Genomic DNA, 20,569 nt, shown 5'->3' on the forward strand with positions numbered 1-20,569 from the left:
AACATCCATTGTGTCGTACCCCCTTAGAATCTTGTATGTTTCAATAGTCACCTCTAATTATTCTAAGATCCAATGGATACAGGCCCAGCCTGCCCAACCTTTCCGCATAAGCCTGCCCCCCAGGTATCAGTCAAGTGAACCGTCTCTGAACTGTTTTTAACGGGTTCATATCCTTTCTTAAATAAGGTGACCAAAACTGTACACAGTACTCCAGATGGGGTCTTGCCAATGCCCTGTACAACTGTAGCAAAATTTTCCCACTTCATATTCCACTTCCCGGGTAATAAACGCCGACATTCCATTTCCTCCCTAATCACTTGCTGTAGCTATATACCCGCTTTTTGTGATTCATATACCAGGACACCCAGATTCCTCTGTAGCCCAGTATTCTGCAATCCCCCTCCATTTAATAAATAGGCTGTTTTTTTATTCTTCCTGCCAAAGTGGACAAATTCACATTTTCCCACATTATACTCCATTTGCCAATATTTTGCCCATGCACTATCCCTATCCATAGCCCTTTGCAGACTCCCTATGTCCTCTTCACAACTTAGTTTCCTCCCTATCGTGGTGTCATCAGCAAATTTTGCAACCGTACATTCGGTCCTTCATCCAAGTCATTGATATAAATGATAAATAGTCAAAATCCCAGCATTGATTCCTATGGCATTCCACTCGTCACAACTTGCCAACCCGAAAATTACTCATTCATGCAAACTCTCTGCTTCCTGTTAGCTAACCAATCCTCTATCCATGCTCATATAGTATCCACTACAACACAAGCTCTTACTTTGAAGATTTATCTTTGATGTGGCATCTTTACAAATGCTTCTGGAAATACAATGGGTCCATGTTGCTTGTTACTTCCTCAAAAATTTCCAATAAATTAGTTAAACACGTTTTCAGGGGCTGGTTTAGCACAGTGGGCTAAACAGCTGGCTTGTAATGCAGAACAAGGCCAGCAGTGCTGGTTCAATTCCCGTAATGGCCTCCCCGAACAGGCGCCGGAATGTGGCAACTAGAAGCTTTTCATAGTGACTTCATTGAAGCCTACTTGTGACAATATGCGATTATTATTATTCACTTTCACAAAACCATGTTGACTCTGCCTAACTGCACTGAGGTTTTTCTAAATACCGTGCTATAATATCCTTAATAATAGATACCAGCATTTTCTCTGTGCCATTTGTTAAGCTTATTGACCTAGAGTTTCCCACTCTCTGACTCCCTCTTTCTTGAATAGAATCATAAGATTTACAGTGCAGAATGAGGCTATTAGGCCCATCGAGTCTACACCGGCCCCTGAAAGAGCCTATCCCCGTAACCCAGCAAGCCCACTTTGAACACGACAGGGCAATTTAGCGTGACTAATCCACCTAACCCACGCATCTTCGGACTGTGGGAGGAAACTAGAGCAGCCGGAGGAAACCCACGCAGACACAGGGAGGACGTGCAGACTCCACACAGACAGCCACCCGAGGCCGGAATTGAACCCAGGACCTTGGAGCTGTGAGGCAGCAATGCGAACCACTGTGCCACCGTGCCATCCCATAGAAGAGTCACATTTGCTATTTTCCAGTTTGATGGGACCTTTCCAAAATCTAGGGAAATTTGGAAAATTACAACCAATGCATCTACTATTTCAGTAACTACTGCTTTTAAAGACTCTCATCAGGAGGTACCACAAGGAGCCACTTTGGAGAGTCCCCAAACAAAGGGCAACCCAGCAATGCAGAGGCTCACCCACATGACGTACAAGCGGCTATGTTGGGTGACCCCTAGACAAAGGGAAATCCCGGAGTGCAGGGGCACGGCCTCACTGTGAATACGGTGGCCATGGCCATTTTGGATGGCCCCCGAACAAGGGAAACCTCAGAGTGCAGGGGAGCATCCACCAGGTAAGTATGTTTGATCCCGCAGGAGGAGGATACTGAAACCCCCATCATAATTGTCACCTAGAACGTCAGGTTCAGTGAAAAGATTCAAAGCCTTCGCCTACCTGAAAAGTATGAAAGCCAACATAGTCTTCCCCCAAGAGACACACCTGAGGGAGAAGGATTGACTGCGGATAAGAAAGGTTTGGGTGGGACAGACCTACCATTCGTGCTACGGGACGAGGGTTCAAGCGGTAGCCATACTACTCAATAAGAGGACAGCATTTACAGCGACAAGGACAGATATGAACCAAGGTGCATTATGGTTAGTGGTGTCTCTGGAAGGGGCACCAGTAGTCCTGGTAAACGTGTACACTCCCAACTGGGATGACACGGATTTTGTGGCAAAGACCATGGTGGAAATCCTCTCCATAGACATACACCGATTCGTCATGGAGGGGGACTTTAACTGTGTCCGTGGACAGGCTGATCAAACCCCAAATTCGGGAAGATATTAACAGTAGCAAAGGAATTAGGAGCGTTCATGGAACAGATGGAGGAGCAGACTCCTGGAGGTTCACACACTCAGGGGAGAAAGAGTTCTTCTTCTCCCAGGTACACAGGGCATACACTAGGATCGACTTATTTGTAGTGGGGTATTCCAGGGGTTGTAAGAGCAGAATACTCCGCAATTGTAATCTATGACCATGCTCCAGACTACAGGATTGTGAGGTTGTAGATGGGCCTGGCCCAACACCCCCCCCCCCCCCCCCCCCCCCCCCAACGGAGGTGGGACACGGCCCTCCTTGTCGACAAGGGATTTCGCGAAAATATATCACAAGCCATAGATGGCTACATTACCAAGAACCAGAACGGGGAGGTCCCACCCTCCATGCTCTGGGAGGCACTGAAGGCAGTGATTAGGGAGAAATTATTGTGCACAAGGCGCGCACAATCTGGAAAGCGAGGGCAGCCAGGCAACAACTGGTCGACTCCATACTGGAGATGGACCGGCAGTACTCTGCAGCCCCGACCGTTGAATGACGGCGGAGATGAAAGCTACAAATGGACTTTGATCCGCTATCCACGAGGAAAGCAGTGCATCAACTCCACCAGACACAGGGACCTTCTACGTGCATGGTGACAAAGCCAGTCGCCTGCTGGCTCACTAGTTGAGAAAGCAGGCAGCCACTAGAAAAAGAGCGCAGGTCAGGGACAAAGGTGGTAGACTACTAGCCGAGCCGGAAAACATCAACGACGCTTTGAGGCCTTCAACTTGGGGTACTCGGGGATGAAGCAGTTCCTCGACGGACTGGACATCAGGGTCATGGGGGAAGGATAGGAGACGGGGCCTAGAAGCATTAACTCGATGCAGGTGGGGAAGGCGCCAGGGTCAGATGGATTCCTGGTGGAGTCCTACAAATATTTTGCGACAATAGTGACCCCGTCACTTGTGGGAGATGTTCACAGACTTGCTGGAAAGGGGCGGCCTGCTACCAGAACAAACTTCAATATTGATGATACCCAAAAAAGACAAAGACCCATCTCACTGTTCAATGTAAATGTGAAGATCTTAGCTAAAATCCTGGCTAGGTGGCTGGAGATTGCGTACCTGAAGTGGTCGCGGAGGACCAGAGGGGCTTTTCAAGGACGGGCTAACAGAGAATACCAGGCGTCTGCTGAACGTGATAATGATCCCATCCGGGGAGAGAATACCAGAAGTGATCACCTCTCTGGACGCAGTAAGCACCGTTGACAGAGTTGAGTGGAAGTACCTCATAGAGGTACTGGAGGGGTTTGGGCCTAGGCCAGGGTTTACCTCCTGGGTGAAACTACTGTACAGCGCTTCCACGGCAAGTGTACGGACGAACACCACCAGCTCTAAATACTTCCAGCTACACAGAGGCACCAGTCAGGATGCCTGCTGTCCATGTTGCTGTTCACCCTGGTAATCGAGCCACTGCCGATCACCCTCAGAACAGCGAAAGGCTGGAGAGGCATCTTGGGGGGATTGGGGGGGGGGTTGGAGTCAGAGAGCAAAGAGTCTCACTCTATACGGATGATCTTCTCCTCTACATCTCAGACCCCCAGGCCAGCATGGAAGGGATCATGAAGCTCTTAAAGGAGTTTGAAGCCTTCTCGAGTTACAAACTCAACCGGAGCAAAAGTGAAATCTTCCAGGTAAACCCACAAGGGAGAGAGGCAGAGCTGGAGGGAATACCATTCAAACAAACCCAAAACAAATTCCACTACCTGGGAATCCAAATCGCCCACGACTGGAAGCTGATCCACAAATGGAACCCGAGGAGTCTGGGGGAGGAAGTGAAAAAGGACCTGCAGAGGTGGGACATACTCCCACTTTCACTGGCAGGATAGTGCAGACGATCAAAATGAACGTACTGCCCAGGTTCCTCTTCCTGTTCAGGTCCCTCCTGATCTACATCTCCAAGGCCTTCCTTAATACAATGGCCAAATTAATCATGCAACCTATAGTTCTATCACTGGGCGGCCACAGTGGAAAGAGTGAGAGGATAGGTGAAGGAATCAGGAGCACAATGGGTGAGGATGGAGGAGAGTTCCTGTGTAGGGAGGTCCTTCTGAACACTAATTACATCCACACCAGTGATGGTGGCCACGCTCTGAACGTGGCACCAAATGAGACAACACTTCAGCCTAACCAAAATGTCCACAATGGCCCCTATCTGTAACAACCAAAGATTCACACCCGCAACAATGGGTGTCACCTCCAAAAGGTGGAGACAGGACAAGGGGACACTGATTGTTAGCGGCATATGCACGTGTACACAGACAACAGATTAGCGACCCTGGAGGTGCTCAGAGAGGTTCAATTACCTAAAGGGAACAAAATGAGATTTATACAGGTTCGGAACGATGACATACCCCCAGAGACCAGGATACTCACTAGTCGAGGAACTGCTGGATGCAAGTGACCTAGGAAGGGGAAACTGTGGGGATCTGTATGGGCGACTGTTGGAGGAGCTGCGATGCCCCCTGGAACAGACAAGGGAAAAATAGAAGGCGGAACTGGACATAGAAGTGGAGGGTGTGTGTGGGGGGGGGAACGACTCTGGATCGAAGCACTACACAGGCCAACTTCCACCTCCCAAACGAACAGGTTCTTCCTGGAAGTGCAGGACAAATGCGCATGGTGCCATGGAGGCCCGGCCAACCCCTCCCAGACTTGTTGGATTCTGGACAACCTTATTTGAGGCAATGTCCAAGGTTGTGGGGGTGAGGGTGGAGCCAAGCCCAAATCTCACAGTCTTTGGGGGGTCTCAGATCTGTCAGAACTTATGGGGAGGGAGGGGGCGGACACCCTAGCCTTTGCCTCCCTAATCGCCCAGTGATGGATTCTGCTCGGTGTGTTTGTAGCCAGCAATCAGTAGAACAAAGAAGGCCGGGGGGGGGGGGGGGGGGGGGGGGGGGGGGGGGGGGGGGGAGAAGGTACAGAAGAGACAGGGAGCATAAAGGAAGTGGGGGGAGGGGAAGTGAAGGGAGGGGGGGGTGCAAAAGCTCGGAAAATGACAACGGGACACAAGGGACATAGCCGCAGAGAACGGAGCCCCGAAGGTAAACAAAAAAAAAACAGAGGGAGCAGCAAAAGACTGGCCAATTCACGCTGTGGCCAACATTGGGGAGGGCAACTGAGGTAGACCCACCAAATGGAGTCCACAACCACAGAAGGAGGGGGAAGCAGGTAGACGTAAATATCTTAAACGATCCTTGTTTGTTTGCATTTCTCTTTTCGTTCTTTGGTTCATCTTTCTTTTGTAACTTCAATCTTTCCTTAGCTGCTTATGATTATTACTAGAGGTGCATTCAATATGAGGTCTTTAACTAATCCTATCTGATTGCACATTATCAGATCTAGTATAACCTGCTCTCCGGTTGGAAAGTGCTGCTCTGAGAAACTGTCCCGTAAATACTCTATGAACTCACCATCCACCTCCGTCCTGCCCTAGCTTCCTGACTTTCTGAAATGTCACGTAACCTTGAATATTCAGGTTCAAGTCTTTTTCATCTTTAAGCCATGTTTCTGCAATGCTTATCTGATCATACATGTTTATTTCTATTTGCACTGTGAAGGTATATGTTTCAGCTGGACTACTGTATAAAGTAGCTTGTTTTGTGCTTTCCAAAATGGACAATTGCTGAACTGACCAGATGGCTCCAGCTGTTCACATGCTGGCTTCCCAAAGTTTCTGAGTCATTTCAAAGTGAACAAAGGCTGACCCTTCAAACATTCGGATTCTAACACTCTTTGCATCGCATGAACATTCCAACCAAGCGAACACATTGGCCCAGAGACGGTCGGTCAGCTTCAGCAAGCTTCGAATAAAGACAGCCATTAGCAGTCCTAACCCCCAATAATGGTGCTAATAGCCTAAGCATTAAGGAACATAGGAATTAGGAGCAGAAGCAGGCAATTCAGCCCTTCGAGGCTGTTCTGCCATTCAATCAGATCATGGCTGATCTCTTCCTGGTCTCAAAGCCACCTTCCATATCCCTTTAACCTGTTTTTTAAAATCAGAAATATATCTATCACTCTCTTGAAGCCATTTAATGATTCAGACTAACCGCACATGGGGCAGCGAGTTCCACAAATGCACCACCCTCTGCAAGAAACAGTGTCTCCTTGTCTCAGTTTTAAATCTACCGCCTCTCAACCTATATCTGTGACTGTTAACTAGTCTACCACAATGGTTTCAACAAGAGCGCCTTGTTTATCATCCCAAAACCAGTATCACATGACTGAGACTTTGGCCTTCTGAATTTCTTTAATTATACAGCCTTTGTACCTTATAGTCAGTTACTGTTTGAGATCCAACAAGAACAGGACTCCAGGCAAACAGCTTCTGATGTCTACCATCGAACAGGTAGCAGCAGAACGAACTCTGGTTCTCATCAAAACTGCTGGAACATTGGAACACATGCCTGCAAGACTAACTCACTCTACGTGCCTTCTCCCATCATGGATGTCTCACTTCAGGAAACACAGGATCACCCTACAATCAACCAAATCCTCCTCGAACAGATCACTCTATTTTACTTTTGATTCTGGACTCTGGACACATGTAAAACCCTAACTTGGATTTTATTGTGGTCATGCTCCGAACCATTTTGCTTTTTCATTATCCCCATTTATTGTGTGAGGTGAATGAAAAGAGGTGAACGTTGCAAAGCCCCTCTCTACCGCGGGTGTGTGTAAAAATAAACAAACCCTTTTTATGTTATCGTATCACAGGTCTGCAGTTCAGGTTATTCATAGAGGGTAGGGAAAAATACTCCACCAATTATAAAGGGGGAAACAAGAATAAAAAAACACCTTTCTGTTTACGGATGGGTAGAGACAGGGGGCGGGATTCTCCCCTACCCGGCGGTCCCGGCACCGAGGAGTGGCACCTTCAGGGGCTAGGCCGGCGCAGGAATGGTTTGCGCCCCGCCGGCCGGCGCGGAAGGGGCTTGGCGCTATGCCAACCGGCTCTGAAGGGCCTCCACCGACCGGCGCAAGTTGGCGTATGTGCGGGAGCGCCAGCGTGTGGGCTGGCATCATCCCAGCACATGCGCGCGGGGGGGGGGGTTCATCTCCGCGGCCATCGCGGACTTTTATACCAGCCGACGCCCCCACGGCACAGGCCCGCCCGCGGATCGGTGGGCCCCGATCACGGGCTAGGCCACCGTGGGGGCACCTCCCGGGGCCAGATCCCCCCACACCCCCCCCCCCCAACCCCCGGACGACCCCGGAGGCCGCCGGCGCAGCCAGGTCCCGCTGGTAAGTACCTACTCTAATTTACGCCGGCAGGTCCCACCGCAAATGGGCGGCCACCCGGCCCATCGCGGGCTGGAGAATCAGCGGGGGGGGGCGGCGGCGCTGCCAGTGGTCACCAACTGGCGCTGCGCGATTCCCACCCCCGCCAAATCCCCAGCGCTGGAGAATTCGGCAGCCGGTGGGGGTGGGATTTACACCGCCCCCCCGACGATTCTCCGACCCGGCGGGGGGTTGGAGAATCCTGCCCAGGAAATCAGGGCAGTTTAAATTGATCCGTCCGTCCATCGCAACAACGATCAATTCATCCATTTTGTACAAATGATACAAGAAGTCAGAAACAGCCTTCAGTTTAGTAACCTCCAGCCTTATCTGCTGGTGCACCATTAGGTTTTTATACTCTGTCCCTTCCTGCCAAGCTCTAACCATTGTTTCCCTTATTACTATCTTGCTCTCTTGTCTTATTGTCTCAATTTGATTTGTCACATTTTCCCAAACTTGATCCCTTGCCCCCACTATTTAGTTTATGCCCTCTCTACCACCCCCAGTTATAAATGAACACATCATGACTTACCGAGCAATCAGCATGTCATAAGAGTGTGCAATCCTACATTTGAGGCAACAGACGAGACCAAGGAGGAATTCAACACCAACCTTCAGTCAACCCTAGCCCAAATCCCAGCAGGCAACACAGTGATGCTCCTCGGGGTTAATGTAACTACCGAGCTGGTGGAAGGTAAATTTATGGATCTTGGTCTTTTTGGTCTGGCAATTCCTATTTTTACACAGCTCTGAAAGGTCTGTCAAATTGGCTCAGGCACTCTCAACACCCTTCACTCAGTCAGCTCTGTGAAGTCTCCGTGCTTCAAAAATTAGATGATGAGACACACCAGAGCTCTGACTTGGGGAGGCAAAAAACCCCAAACATTTGAACTTTGTGGGAATATTTGGAATGGTGGTGGGGTGATGTTTAGAAACCCCTTCCACTGGTCCAAGAGAGTGAGCTGACTCGGTTTTAGCTCCTATGAGGCAAATTCACTGCTCCAGCTGTTGCCAGGGTAAAAGGGGCTGCTCATCAAAGATCCACTTTCATCAATTCTAAAAGGAAAACTTAGCATTTACAGAGTAGATGATTTAACTGTGCCACCTCTGGAGTACATACCACATGCACGTGTCAGTGGAGACTCACAAATATATGACTATACACATACATGCATACCATACACAATTTAGCTCTCCCTGCCAATATATCTAGGTTCAGATGCAGAAAAGAAAATAAGACAGAAGTACAGATAATAGGAGACATACAAATATACATGCACTGACAAACACTGGCACACATGCACAGCCACACATAAACCCTAATACACATAGACACAATCTGGGTGAGCACACAGCACAACGGAACAAAGAATCGATAGCAGAACAGACCCGAGTTCCATTTTGAGATGTCGAGTGGGACTTGGAGCCGAGTCCAGTGCCATAGGGAGGGAGATCGGAGTAGTAGCTTCCCTGGGAGAAGATGAAAAGAAGAGAAAGTCACACCCGGACTTGGTAAAGTGGGTGGGAGGAGTGGTGGATGGGTGGAGGAGGAGAGCGATGGGGAGGAAGATTGGGTTATAGAGTACAAGGGAAGGGGAGGATGGGCTGTTGGGAGGGACGGAGCTGGTGGGGGCGACAGGGCTGGTGGGGGCGACGGGGCTGGTGGGGGCGACGGGGCTGGTGGGGGCGACGGGGCTGGTGGGGGCGACGGGGCTGGTGGGGGCGACGGGGCTGGTGGGGGCGACGGGGCTGGTGGGGGCGACGGGGCTGGTGGGGGCGACGGAGCTGGTGGGGGCGACGGGGCTGGTGGGGGCGACGGGGCTGGTGGGGGCGACGGGGCTGGTGGGGGCGACGGGGCTGGTGGGGGCGACGGGGCTGGTGGGGGCGACGGGGCTGGTGGGGCGACGCGACGGGGCTGGTGGGGGCGACGGGGCTGGTGGGGGCGACGGGGCTGGTGGGGGCGACGGGGCTGGTGGGGGCGACGGGGCTGGTGGGGGCGACGGGGCTGGTGGGGGCGACGGGGCTGGTGGGGGCGACGGGGCTGGTGGGGGCGACGGGGCTGGTGGGGGCGACGGGGCTGGTGGGGGCGACGGGGCTGGTGGGGGCGACGGAGCTGGTGGGGGCGACGGAGCTGGTGGGGGCGACGGAGCTGGTGGGGGCGACGGAGCTGGTGGGGGGCGACAGGGCTGGTGGCGGCGACAGGGCTGGTGGGGGCGACAGGGCTGGTGGGGGCGACAGGGCTGGTGGGGGCGACAGGGCTGGTGGGGGCGACAGGGCTGGTGGGGGCGACAGGGCTGGTGGGGGCGACAGGGCTGGTGGGGGCGACAGGGCTGGTGGGGGCGACAGGGCTGGTGGGGGCGACAGGGCTGGTGGGGGCGACAGGGCTGGTGGGGGCGACAGGGCTGGTGGGGGCGACAGGGCTGGTGGGGGCGACAGCGCTGGTGGGAGCGACAGAGCTGGTGGGGGCGACAGAGCTGGTGGGGGCGACAGAGCTGGTGGGGGCGACAGAGCTGGTGGGGGCGACAAAGTTGGTGGGGGCGACAGAGTTGGTGGGGGCGACAGAGCTGGTGGGGGCGACAGAGCTGGTGGGGGCGACAGAGCTGGTGGGGGCGACAGAGCTGGTGGGGGCGACAGAGCTGGTGGGGGCGACAGAGCTGGTGGGAGTGAGGGAGTTGTTGAAAGCGACAAAGTTGGGGGCGACGAAGTTGTCGGGAGCGACGATGCTTTTGGGGGCGATGGAGTTGTTGGGGATGATGGAGTTGTTGGGGATGATGGAGTTGTTGGGGTTGAGGGGTGAGGGAGTTGTTATCGGTGACGGAGTTGTTAGGGATGATGGAACACCACCGTACAGGTGGTTTCCGTGAGAACTGGGTGGTTGTGTACATAAATAACTCAACTGATCCCCACACAGTGAATGTGGCGGGAGAATAAAAACACACAAACCGCTGTCTCCTTCCTGTGCCACTGCCTTGCTGATTTCAAACTGCCGTCACTGTACCAGGAGCTCTGTGTGATACCAGCAAGTGGAAGAAACACAACAAAACATTACGGACAGGGTCCGTACCACACTGTTCAAACTGGACTCAGTTACCAAATCTCTGACAGAATTCAGACTGTAAAGAGTGACACAATTGGGCAGGTACTAACCCTACTGGACTCTTTACTAGGCCCAGATCCACAGGACAGCTCGTCAAAACCATTTGCCTGTCAGGAGAGAAGAGGATTCCATAAAGATCAATTGAGGCACAGGATGGAACGACGCCAATTAGGTCCCAGCCTCAATGATTGGATACAGTCCTGCACCCAGCCTGGATTGGCCCCATCCTGTCTTGGCCCAGTTCAATTGCCTGGACTTGCCAAAGTGTAACAACCTGACACATTTCCAAGTGGCCAAAGCTGAAGCATTGGCAAGTGCACATGAATAGTCAGCAAGCGAAGGCATCTGACGTATGGGTCAACTCTCCAACTCACCATAAATTTAAACCTCCTCACCACATACACCATCGGGCCCTTGGGGCTGCCAGAGGGTGTGGAAGGAACGAGCGCCACAAAATATGTGTCAAGGAGGCTGGCCGAGGCTGCTTCCACATCCATGGAGACCTCATCCACAAAGCAGATACATGAACATTAAAATCATGGAATGTCATAGCACAGAAGGAGGCCATTCAGCCCACCATCTCTGTACCGGCTCTTTGAAAGAGCTCTCCAAAGAGACCCACTCCCCCTGCTCTTTCCCCTTGGCACTGCAAATTTCTCCTTTTCTAAACTTTAACCATTAGAGGTGTTCAAACTCAAGAGGATTCTAGAAAGAGTAGATAAAGAGAAACTGTTCCCGTTGGAGGAGGGGTCAAGAATCAGAGGAAACTATTGTAAGAGGCAGTATGAGAAAAACGCTTTTAACCGTGAGTGGTTGGGATCTGTAATGCTCTGCCTGAGAGTGGAATGGAGGCAGTTTCAACTATGGCTATCAAAAGGAAATTGGATAATTATCTGAAGATTAAAGAAACCTGCAAGGTTATGGGGTCAGAGCAGGAAAGTGGAACTAACAGAATTGTTCTTGCGGAACATTGGCATGAATTCAACAAGGCTCAAACGCCTCCTTCCATCCTCTAACCAATCTATGGTTCTGTGCTTCCTAGTAAATAAACTACAGTATGTCTCCTCTGGTTGCTGGGTCAAAAATGTGGAACTCACTTCCCGTCATCCATATGGGTGTACCTACACCACATAGACTACAGTCGTTCATGAAGGTGACTCACTACTGCCTTCTCAAATGCAATTCAGGACAGCCAACAAATAATAGCCTTGCAGAGACGCTCAGATCCCATAAATAATTCTAAAAATCCCTTCAGCCAGTAGAAACAGTTTCTCTCAGACCTCCGGTGGCAGCCATGGAGTGAGTCGTCGCACGGAGAGCAGCTCCGCCTCAAAAGGCGTCGGTTTGGGCACTTTATACCCATTAGAGGGGTAGCTCTTGCAGGGACATGGTGCAGAAGATGTAGAGGGAGAGGTTCTCCCCAAGATTGACATGTCTACTGGCTCCCAGACCCGGCAAAAAACAGTTAAAGACCTGGAGGGGACCTGTGGCGCAGCAACAATTGAGGGAATGTGGAGAGGGAAGGGTCGTCATTAGTGGGAAAGTCCCAGATGGAACAGTTGATGGCTTTCATCAAAGATGAATTTCGAGGGGTGGCACGTGGTGCAGTGGTTAGCACTGGGACTGCGGTGCTGAGGACCCGAGTTCAAATCCCGGCCCTGGGTCACTATCCGTACGGAGTTTGCACATTCTCCACATGTGTGTGTGGGTTTCACCCCCACAACCCAAAGATGTGCAGGGTAGGTGGATTGGCCGCACTAAATTGCCCCTTAATTGGAAAAAAAATAATTGGGTCCTCTAGATTTATTTTTAAAAAATTAAAATGTTGCCAGCAAATGAAGGAGATGTACAGTAACAGGTCAAAGATCAGTGAGGGAGCAGTAGCAGCTCTGCGAGGATCGATGGACCACACGTGAAATGTCTTGAGGCAAAAGGGGCGAAGATACGAGACATGGAGACAGTGTTGACCGACCAGAGTGATCGGATCGTGTCATTGGAGGCAGAGGTGGGGGACCTATGTAAGTCGTTGAGGGTGAAGGTGGAGGAGCAGAAAAACAGGTCCAGGCAGCAGAACTTGCAGATTGTGGGGCTGCCAGAGGTTGTGGAAGGAACGAACGCCACAAAATATATGTCAAGGAGGCTGGTCGGGTTGGTGGGGGAGGGGGTGCTGGAAAAGGCCCCAGAGGGGGATCGGGCCCACAGGTCTTTAAGGCAGAGGCCGAGAGCCGCCCTGGGCAGCGATTGTGCAGTTGCACAAATTTGTTGAGAAGGAGAAGATTCTACAATGGGCCAGGGGGAAGTGAGACTGTGAATGGGAGGGGAATCGTGTCCGAATATATCAAGATATTGATGCAGTGCTGGTGAAGAGGTGTGCAGGATTCAACCATCCCCTCACCCCCCGATGTGGTGTTTTTCTTTTTGGAGGGGGAGATTGCAATTTTGGGTGTTTTTTCTTTACGGATAAGGGGTGTGTATGGTGGGGCCCGCAGGGTGGGGTTGCCGATTGAGGGGCATTCAGGTGGGATGGGGGAGCCATTTGCACAGGCGAAGAAGGGACTGGTGCCGGCTGGGGTGCGGAGGGGTGTGTAGGGGGTGCCTTCGAGCGGGAACTGCCACGTTGGCAGGTAATGCTGGTGAACAGAGGTGAGGTGGGAGGAGGAGGCCACGAAAGATGGCCAGGCCGGGGGATGCGATGTGGCAGAGTTGGAGACTGAGCAATGTCATGGATGGAGAGGGGGGCAATCTTGGACAGGCCCGATTTAGGGTGGTAGTAGAGGAGGCAGCACCGAAGGAGGATGATGGTGGACAGCAGACAGGAGTGGAGGGATAAGCCTCCCGTAAAAATTGTAGCGTGGTACAAGAGGTCTCGGTTTTTGGCGCACCTGAGGAATTTGAAGGCAGAGCTGATATTTTTACAGGAGACGCACCTCCGGGTGAAGGATCAGGTTAGGTTGAGGAAGGGATGGGTGGGACAAGTATTTCACTCGGGCTTTGACTTAAAAGTCGAGGGAGTGGCCATTTTGTTGAACAAAAGCACGGGCTTTGTGGGGGCCAAGGAAGTGTGGGACTCGGGGGGGAAGGTATGTGATAACGAGTGGGGTGCTGGAGGGAACGTCGGTGGTGCTAGTCAACGTCAATGCGTCAAACTGAAATGATATGGGGTTTGTGAGGGGTTTGCTGGGAGCGATCCCAGACCTGAATACGCACCAATTGATTATGGGTGGAGATTTTAACTGCGTGATGGAACCAGGGGTAGACAGGTCGACCCACAAGTCAATGGGAAGGGTGAGGATGAAGGAGTTGAGAGGGTTTATGGAGCATATGGGAATGGTTGATCCGTGGAGGTTTAAGAAGCCGGGGTGGAGGTAGTACTCCTTCTTCTCACACATGTATAAAGTGTACGCGAGAATTGATTCTTTGTGGCAAGTCGAGTGGTATTGTTGGGGAAGATAGGGGATGGAGTATGCCGGGATTGTGATATCTGATCATGCGCCACATTGGCTGGAGGTGAGGCTTAGCTCAGGACAAGTGGAGAGGTCGGATGGAGGCTGGATTTGGGTCTGTTGGCGAATAAGGGGTTTTGTGAAAAGGTGAGGTCAGCGATTGAGGATTACGTGGAGAGGTGGCAGCAGCCACGTTCTGGAAGGCATTGAAGATGGTGGTCCGAGGGGACATTATCTCGAAATAGACGCACAGGGACAGGAGAAGGAGGGAGGAGAATGGGCGAGATAGTCAAGGTGGACAGGAGATATGCAGGGGCCCCACTAAGGAGTTGTTGGCGGAGAGGAAGAGGTCGATAGGCTGACAATGGGAAGAGCAGGGGGGCAACTACGAAGGGTGAGGGGGGTGCAGTATGAATATGGTGAGAAGGTGCCTGTATGCTGGCTCACCAGCTGTGGAGGCAGAAAATCCAGGGAAATTTTAAAGATGTAAACAAAGAAGGGGGAGGTAGTGTCAGAACCAGGGAAGATAAATTAGATGTTCAGGGGGTACTACGAGAAGCTATACAGGGCTCAACCGGGTGGAGAGGAAGGGGAGGGCGTATTCTCCCGGTGTCTGCGAGGGTTTCACCATGGATTGACCAGGCTAAGTTGCCCCTTAATTGGAAAAAAAAAAGAATTGGATACTCTAAATTTTTTAAAAAAGAAAATAAATTCTCTCAATAATAGAACAAATAACATTACTGCAGTGAGCAGCTTTAAGTATGTTCATGTCACCAGGGTCAGGCTGGGCTCAGACTGAGAACTATTCTCATGGCACAACACAGTCACAACCATTCTTTATTTTAAAACAAGACTTATTTATTATTAGCTCCTCTCAAAATAGATCTATTAGTTGAGTGAGGAATTTACAGGCTGAATGGCCGCTGGTCACCCGATATCTGTGGCAATTGCAGTGACTTCCAGTCAGAGGTTGGAGGTAGTTAAAGACTGTGGCACTATGAAGACAGGCAGGCAGCATTTCAAATCCAGCCCAAAGGGCTGAGACTAAAATGTCATCTGTCTGTAATGAATGAAGTGAATTTTCCCTATCTCGAACCAGGTACCCAAAATAGGTACCTACAGCACAAAACCACTCAGGTGCCAGATAACCAACCCCAAAAACATGCAACCTAACCCTATCAGGGTTCTTCTGAAGTTGGGGTTTGGACAGTGTAGGGCAGACATTGTCAAACTCGGGGGCGCGACCCGCGGGAAGGTCGCAGGCGGGTGTCGGGAGGGTTGCAGAGCTGTCCGTCGCGGGGCTCACGATCACGCAAATCTGCGCGCAACAGCCGCAGCAGCCAGCTGTTAATAACGCCAGCTGCGGATGGGGAGGGGCGCAAAGTGGAGGACCCGGCAGGATTGAATAAGGTATTCCAGGACTTCTATCGCAAGCTGTATACTTCGGAGCCGCCGGAAGAAAGGTTTCTGGATGGGTTAACCTTCCCAACAGTAGGTGGGGGGGCGAGTGGATGAGCTGGGGGCCCCGATTAGAGTGGAGGAGGTATTGGGGGGCCTAAAGGCCATGCAGTCGGGGAAAGCCCCGGGGCCGGATGGATACCCAGTAGAGTTCTATAGGAAGTTTTCTGAGCCGGTGGGCCCGGTCTTGGTGAGGGTTTTTAATGAGGCAAGGGACAGAGGGACCCTGCCGCCGACAATGTCGCAAGCCACTATGTCACTGATATTGAAGCGGGGTAAAGACCCGGAGGCGTGCGGGTCCTACAGGCCAATCTCCCTGATTAATGTTGATGCCAAGCTCCTGGCAAAGGTACTGGCGGTTAGAATGGAGGACTGCGTACCGGAGGTGATTGGGGAGGACCAAACTGGGTTCGTCAAAGGTAGGCAGCTGGCGGCCAACCTGAGAAGATTACTTAATGTGATAATGATGCCCCCGGCAGGTAGGGAGGTGGAGGTAGTGGTGGCAATGGACGCCGAGAAGGCCTTTGAACGGGTGGAGTGGGACTATCTATGGGAGGTGCTCGGACGGTTTGGGTTCGGGGAGGGATTGGTGGATTGGATCAAATTATTATATCAGGCCCCGAGGGCCAGCGTCAGGACTAACAGAAAAGTGTCGGAGTACTTTAGGTTGTACCGAGGGACCATACAGGGCTGCCCGCTCTCCCTGCTGCTGTTTGCGCTGGCCATACAGCCGCTGGCGATTGCGCTGAGAGCCGCAGAGGGATGGAAGGGGATGGTGAGGGTCGGGGTAGAACATAGGGTCTCTCTTTACGCAGACGACCTGCTCCTGTACGTGTCGGACCCAGTGGCCGGGATGGGAAGTATACTGGGAATGCTGAGGAAGTTCGGCCAGTTCTCAGGATACAAATTAAATACGGCCAAGAGTGAAATGTTTGTGGTACAGGCAAGGGGCAGGAGAAAAGATTGAGAGGGCTACCGTTTAGGCTGGTTGAGGAAAATTTCCGGTATTTGGGAATCCAGGTGGCACAAGACTGGGGCAGGCTGCACAAGTTAAATTTGGCCAGGGTGGTGGAGCAAATGAAGGGAGAGTTTCGGAGATGGGATGCACTCCCGCTGTCGCTGGCAGGGAGGGTGCAGACTGTAAAGATGACAATCCTCCCTAGATTCCTGTTTGTTTTTCAGTGCATCCCGATCTTTGTTCCACAGTCCTTCTTCAAAAGAGTTAACAGGATGATCATGAGCTTTGTCTGGGCGGGAAAATCGCTGCGGGTGAAGAAGGCAATGTTGGAGAGGAACCGCAGCGAGGGAGGGCTGGCTTTGCCGAGTCTGATTAATTATTACTGGGCGGCCAACATCGCTATGATAAGGAAGTGGATGGTGGGTACGGGGTCTATCTGGGAGCGGGTGGAGGCAGCTTCATGCAGGGGCTCCAGCTTGGCAGCCCTGGTCACGGCTCCTCTACCGCTAGCCAAGTACACCACCAGCCTGGTAGTGGTGGCGACCCTGCGGATATGGGGCCAGTGGATGAGGCATGTAGGGGAGACGGGGGCGTCGGTTTGGGCGCCAATCTGCGACAACCATCGGTTTTCCCCCGGCAGTATGGATGGGGGGTTCCGAGTATGGCGGCATGCGGGGGTAGGAAGGGTGGGTGATATGTTCCTGGAAGGGAGCTTTGCGAGCTTGGAGGAGAAATTTGGGCTGGAAGGGGAAATGATTTTAGGTACCTACAGTTGCGGGACTTTGTTCGTAGACAGGTCCCATCTTTCCCACGCCTCCCGCCAATGGGGATCCTAGACAGAATAGTCTCTAGGGGGGAAGAAGGGGAGGGTAGAGTCTCGGGTATTTATAAGGTGCTCATGAGGGAGGAAGGGTCCCAGACAGAGGAACTGAAACTTAAATGGGAGGATGAGCTAGGCGGGGAAATGGAGGACGGGCTGTGGGCAGAGGCCCTGAGTAGGGTAAATTCGACCGCGACATGTGCTAGGCTCGGGCTGATTCAATTTAAGGTCGTTCACCGGGCCCATATGACGGTGGCTCGGATGAGCAAATTCTTTGGGATAGAGGACAAATGCGCTAGGTGCGCGGGAGGACCAGTGAACCACGTTCACATGTTTTGGGCATGCCCTAAGCTGAGGGGGTACTGGGAGGGATTTGCGGGGATCATGTCCCGGGTGCTAAAAACAAGGGTGGTGATGAGTCCAGGGGTGGCAATTTTTGGGGTTTCGGAAGACCCGGGAGTCCAGGGGGAGAAAGAGGCCGATGTTTTGGCCTTTGCTTCCCTGATAGCCCGGCGACGAATACTATTGGCGTGGAGGGACTCAAAGCCCCCGAAGACTGAGTTGTGGCTTGCGGACATGTCGAGTTTCCTGGGTATGGAAAAAATTAAGTTCGCCTTGAGGGGATCTGTACAGGGGTTCGCCCGGAGGTGGCAACCATTTATTGGCTTCTTTGCGGGAGAGTGAGCGTCAGCAGGGGGTGGGGGGGGGCGGGGGGGGTAGAGTAGAGTAGAGTAGAGTAGGAGGGAAAATATGGTGGGTAGTACCGGTGGGAGAGGAGCGGGCTTGTGCAGTATGGCAGTATGTTACGATTGAAGTATTGAAAGTACATGGATGTTTGCACATTTTTGCCTTTTTTGCTTTCTTTCTGTTGATGTCTGTAACTGTTTACAAAGCCAAAAACTACCTCAATAAAATTGTTTATTAAAAAAAAATAACGCCAGCTGCAAGCGGCCTTCAAAGTGCTGTCGCACTGCGCATGCGTGCCAGATCATCGATGTGCATGCGCAAAACTATGCATTTGCGTGCCGATGATTGGGCACTCATGCGCAGTGCAACCTCTTTCTTTTTTTAAACGGTCACAGCTTTTTGTTTTACAAGTTTGGGGGGGTTTTATTCATTTATTTTATTCATTTTATTTTTATTTTTTTCCATTTATTTTATTCATTTTATTTTTATTTTTTCCATTTATTTTATTCATTTTATTTTTATTTTTTTTACAAGTTCAGGGGGTTTTATTTGATAAAATTTTACAGGAAAAAAATGCAGAATTTTGGACAGATGGAGACTCCATACATTCCGACACCGGAAGACTTCACCATCATCCAACAGGTTCCATTGGAGGAGCGTGTACAAGGGCCAAAGGGACCCAAAACCATTTCCTCCATTTTTGCCAGCAGTAAACAAGGTAAGAGAGAATGGTGGGTCGCGAAGGTCAGCCGGCGTGGGTCGCGAAGGTCGGCCAGCGTGGGTCGCAAACAACGGCCAGCGTGGGTCGCGAAGGTCGGCCGGGTTGGGTCACGAAGAAATTGCCCGTAGTGTCCTAATAAAGGTAAGGTTGTTGGGGGGGGTTGTTGGGTTGCGGGTATAGGGTGGATACGTGGGTTTGAGTAGGGTGATCATGGCTCGGCACAACATTGAGGGCCGAAGGGCCTGTTCTGTGCTGTACTGTTCTATGTTCTATGAAGGTCGGCCGGTGGTAAAAATGGGTCCCTTGAAAAAACGTTTGAAAAACACTGGTGTGTAGGGAGCTTTACTCTGTATCTAATCTGTACTGTACCTGCCCTGTGAGTGTTTGATGAGACAGTGTGGAGGGACCTCTACTCTGCATCTGACCTGTGATGTACATGCTCTAGGTGTGTTTGATGGGGACAGTGTTAGAGGAAACGTTACTGTATCTGACCCACAATGTTTCCCAAAGATTAAATCTCCAAGACTCCTCACCTCCTCCGACTATCTTCCTTCGAAAGCCCAAATTTGCTGTTCCCTAACCACATATTCCTTCATTTACTGTCAGCCGTGACTCAGTGAGTAGCATTCTCATCTCTGAACAAGAAAGTTCTGGGTTCAAATCACAGTCCTGACAGCCCTGTGCAATACTGAGGGAGTGTTGCACTGTAAGAGGTGCTAATTTATGGATGAGATGTTAAACCGATGCCCTGTCTGCCAACTCAGATTGCCTGGTCAATATTTACTCCTCAACCAACATCATTAAAACATCTGGTCATCATCATATTGCTGTTTGTAGGATATACAAATTGATTGCCACATTTCCTACAAGTACATGATTGGCTCTCCAGCACTTTGAAAAGTTCCAAGGACATGGTGATGTGCTTTCGAAATGCTAGTTTTTTCTTTTATTTCCTATTCTGCCTTCTCTACTTTTCTCATATTCGGGGATTTGCTGCCTTGCAAAGTCTTCCCATGGTTTTCATTCACACGAAAAGAAACAAAGATGACTGGTTAGTCAGTAAGGAACAGGTAATGACACAGACAGAAACTCAAATACAGTAAGTGGACTCAGCTACTGAACAGAACTCTACCTTTAAAGTATGAAGGGATCAAACGTTTTTACACAATTTCAGTGCCACTCTCCTGCAGTGCACGTAGGGAAACCATTATGCCATTAATGCAGGCAGTGCCCACCTTCACCAATATGCCCCTCCCACTGCTATGTTGCCCCCATCCCCACCAATGTGCCCTCTCCCCATGTGCCCCATCCCATGCGCAGTTGTCTTCAGTTCTTGTCTGAAATTCAAGTCCACAGCTGTCCTCTGGTGCCCAACCCCAAACAATTGACGGTCAGTGTCTGGAGAAGGTAGGCCAATTCCACCATGGGGTCTTCAAAGCCAAGCCAGACATCTATGTACGTGCACACAGAGAGAAGAGGCACTGGACTTCCCGCATTACATCCTGTGGACATACCCCAGCCAAGCTGAAGAGCAGTTCCTCTCTCTCCTTCCCCAGCTGATCTCAGCAGAGAGATTTATTCAAAGGGGAATGCATTACAGCTGGTGCCTTTAACCACATGGTTCTTCACATGATTGTTGGCACCAAGTGTGATTCAATCAGGGAAGGAGAGGACGGGGGGA

At 51.3% G+C, this 20,569-nt stretch overlaps 1 protein-coding gene across 1 annotated transcript in view; it reads right to left on the reverse strand.

Moving 5' to 3' along the window:
- Positions 1 to 20,569, reverse strand: part of LOC119962274 — a 222,642-nt gene that overhangs the window by 71,999 nt on the left and 130,074 nt on the right. Inside the window, exons 10-12 of the mRNA XM_038790261.1 lie at positions 10,852 to 10,908; positions 10,648 to 10,710; positions 9,094 to 9,174 (exon numbers count right to left, since the gene is read on the reverse strand). Coding sequence (XP_038646189.1) covers positions 9,094 to 9,174; positions 10,648 to 10,710; positions 10,852 to 10,908 — 201 coding nt within the window. The remainder of the gene's footprint in view (positions 1 to 9,093; positions 9,175 to 10,647; positions 10,711 to 10,851; positions 10,909 to 20,569) is intronic.

The sequence above is a fragment of the Scyliorhinus canicula genome, chromosome 2 (assembly GCF_902713615.1).
Source record: "Scyliorhinus canicula chromosome 2, sScyCan1.1, whole genome shotgun sequence".
Lineage (NCBI taxonomy): Eukaryota > Metazoa > Chordata > Chondrichthyes > Carcharhiniformes > Scyliorhinidae > Scyliorhinus > Scyliorhinus canicula.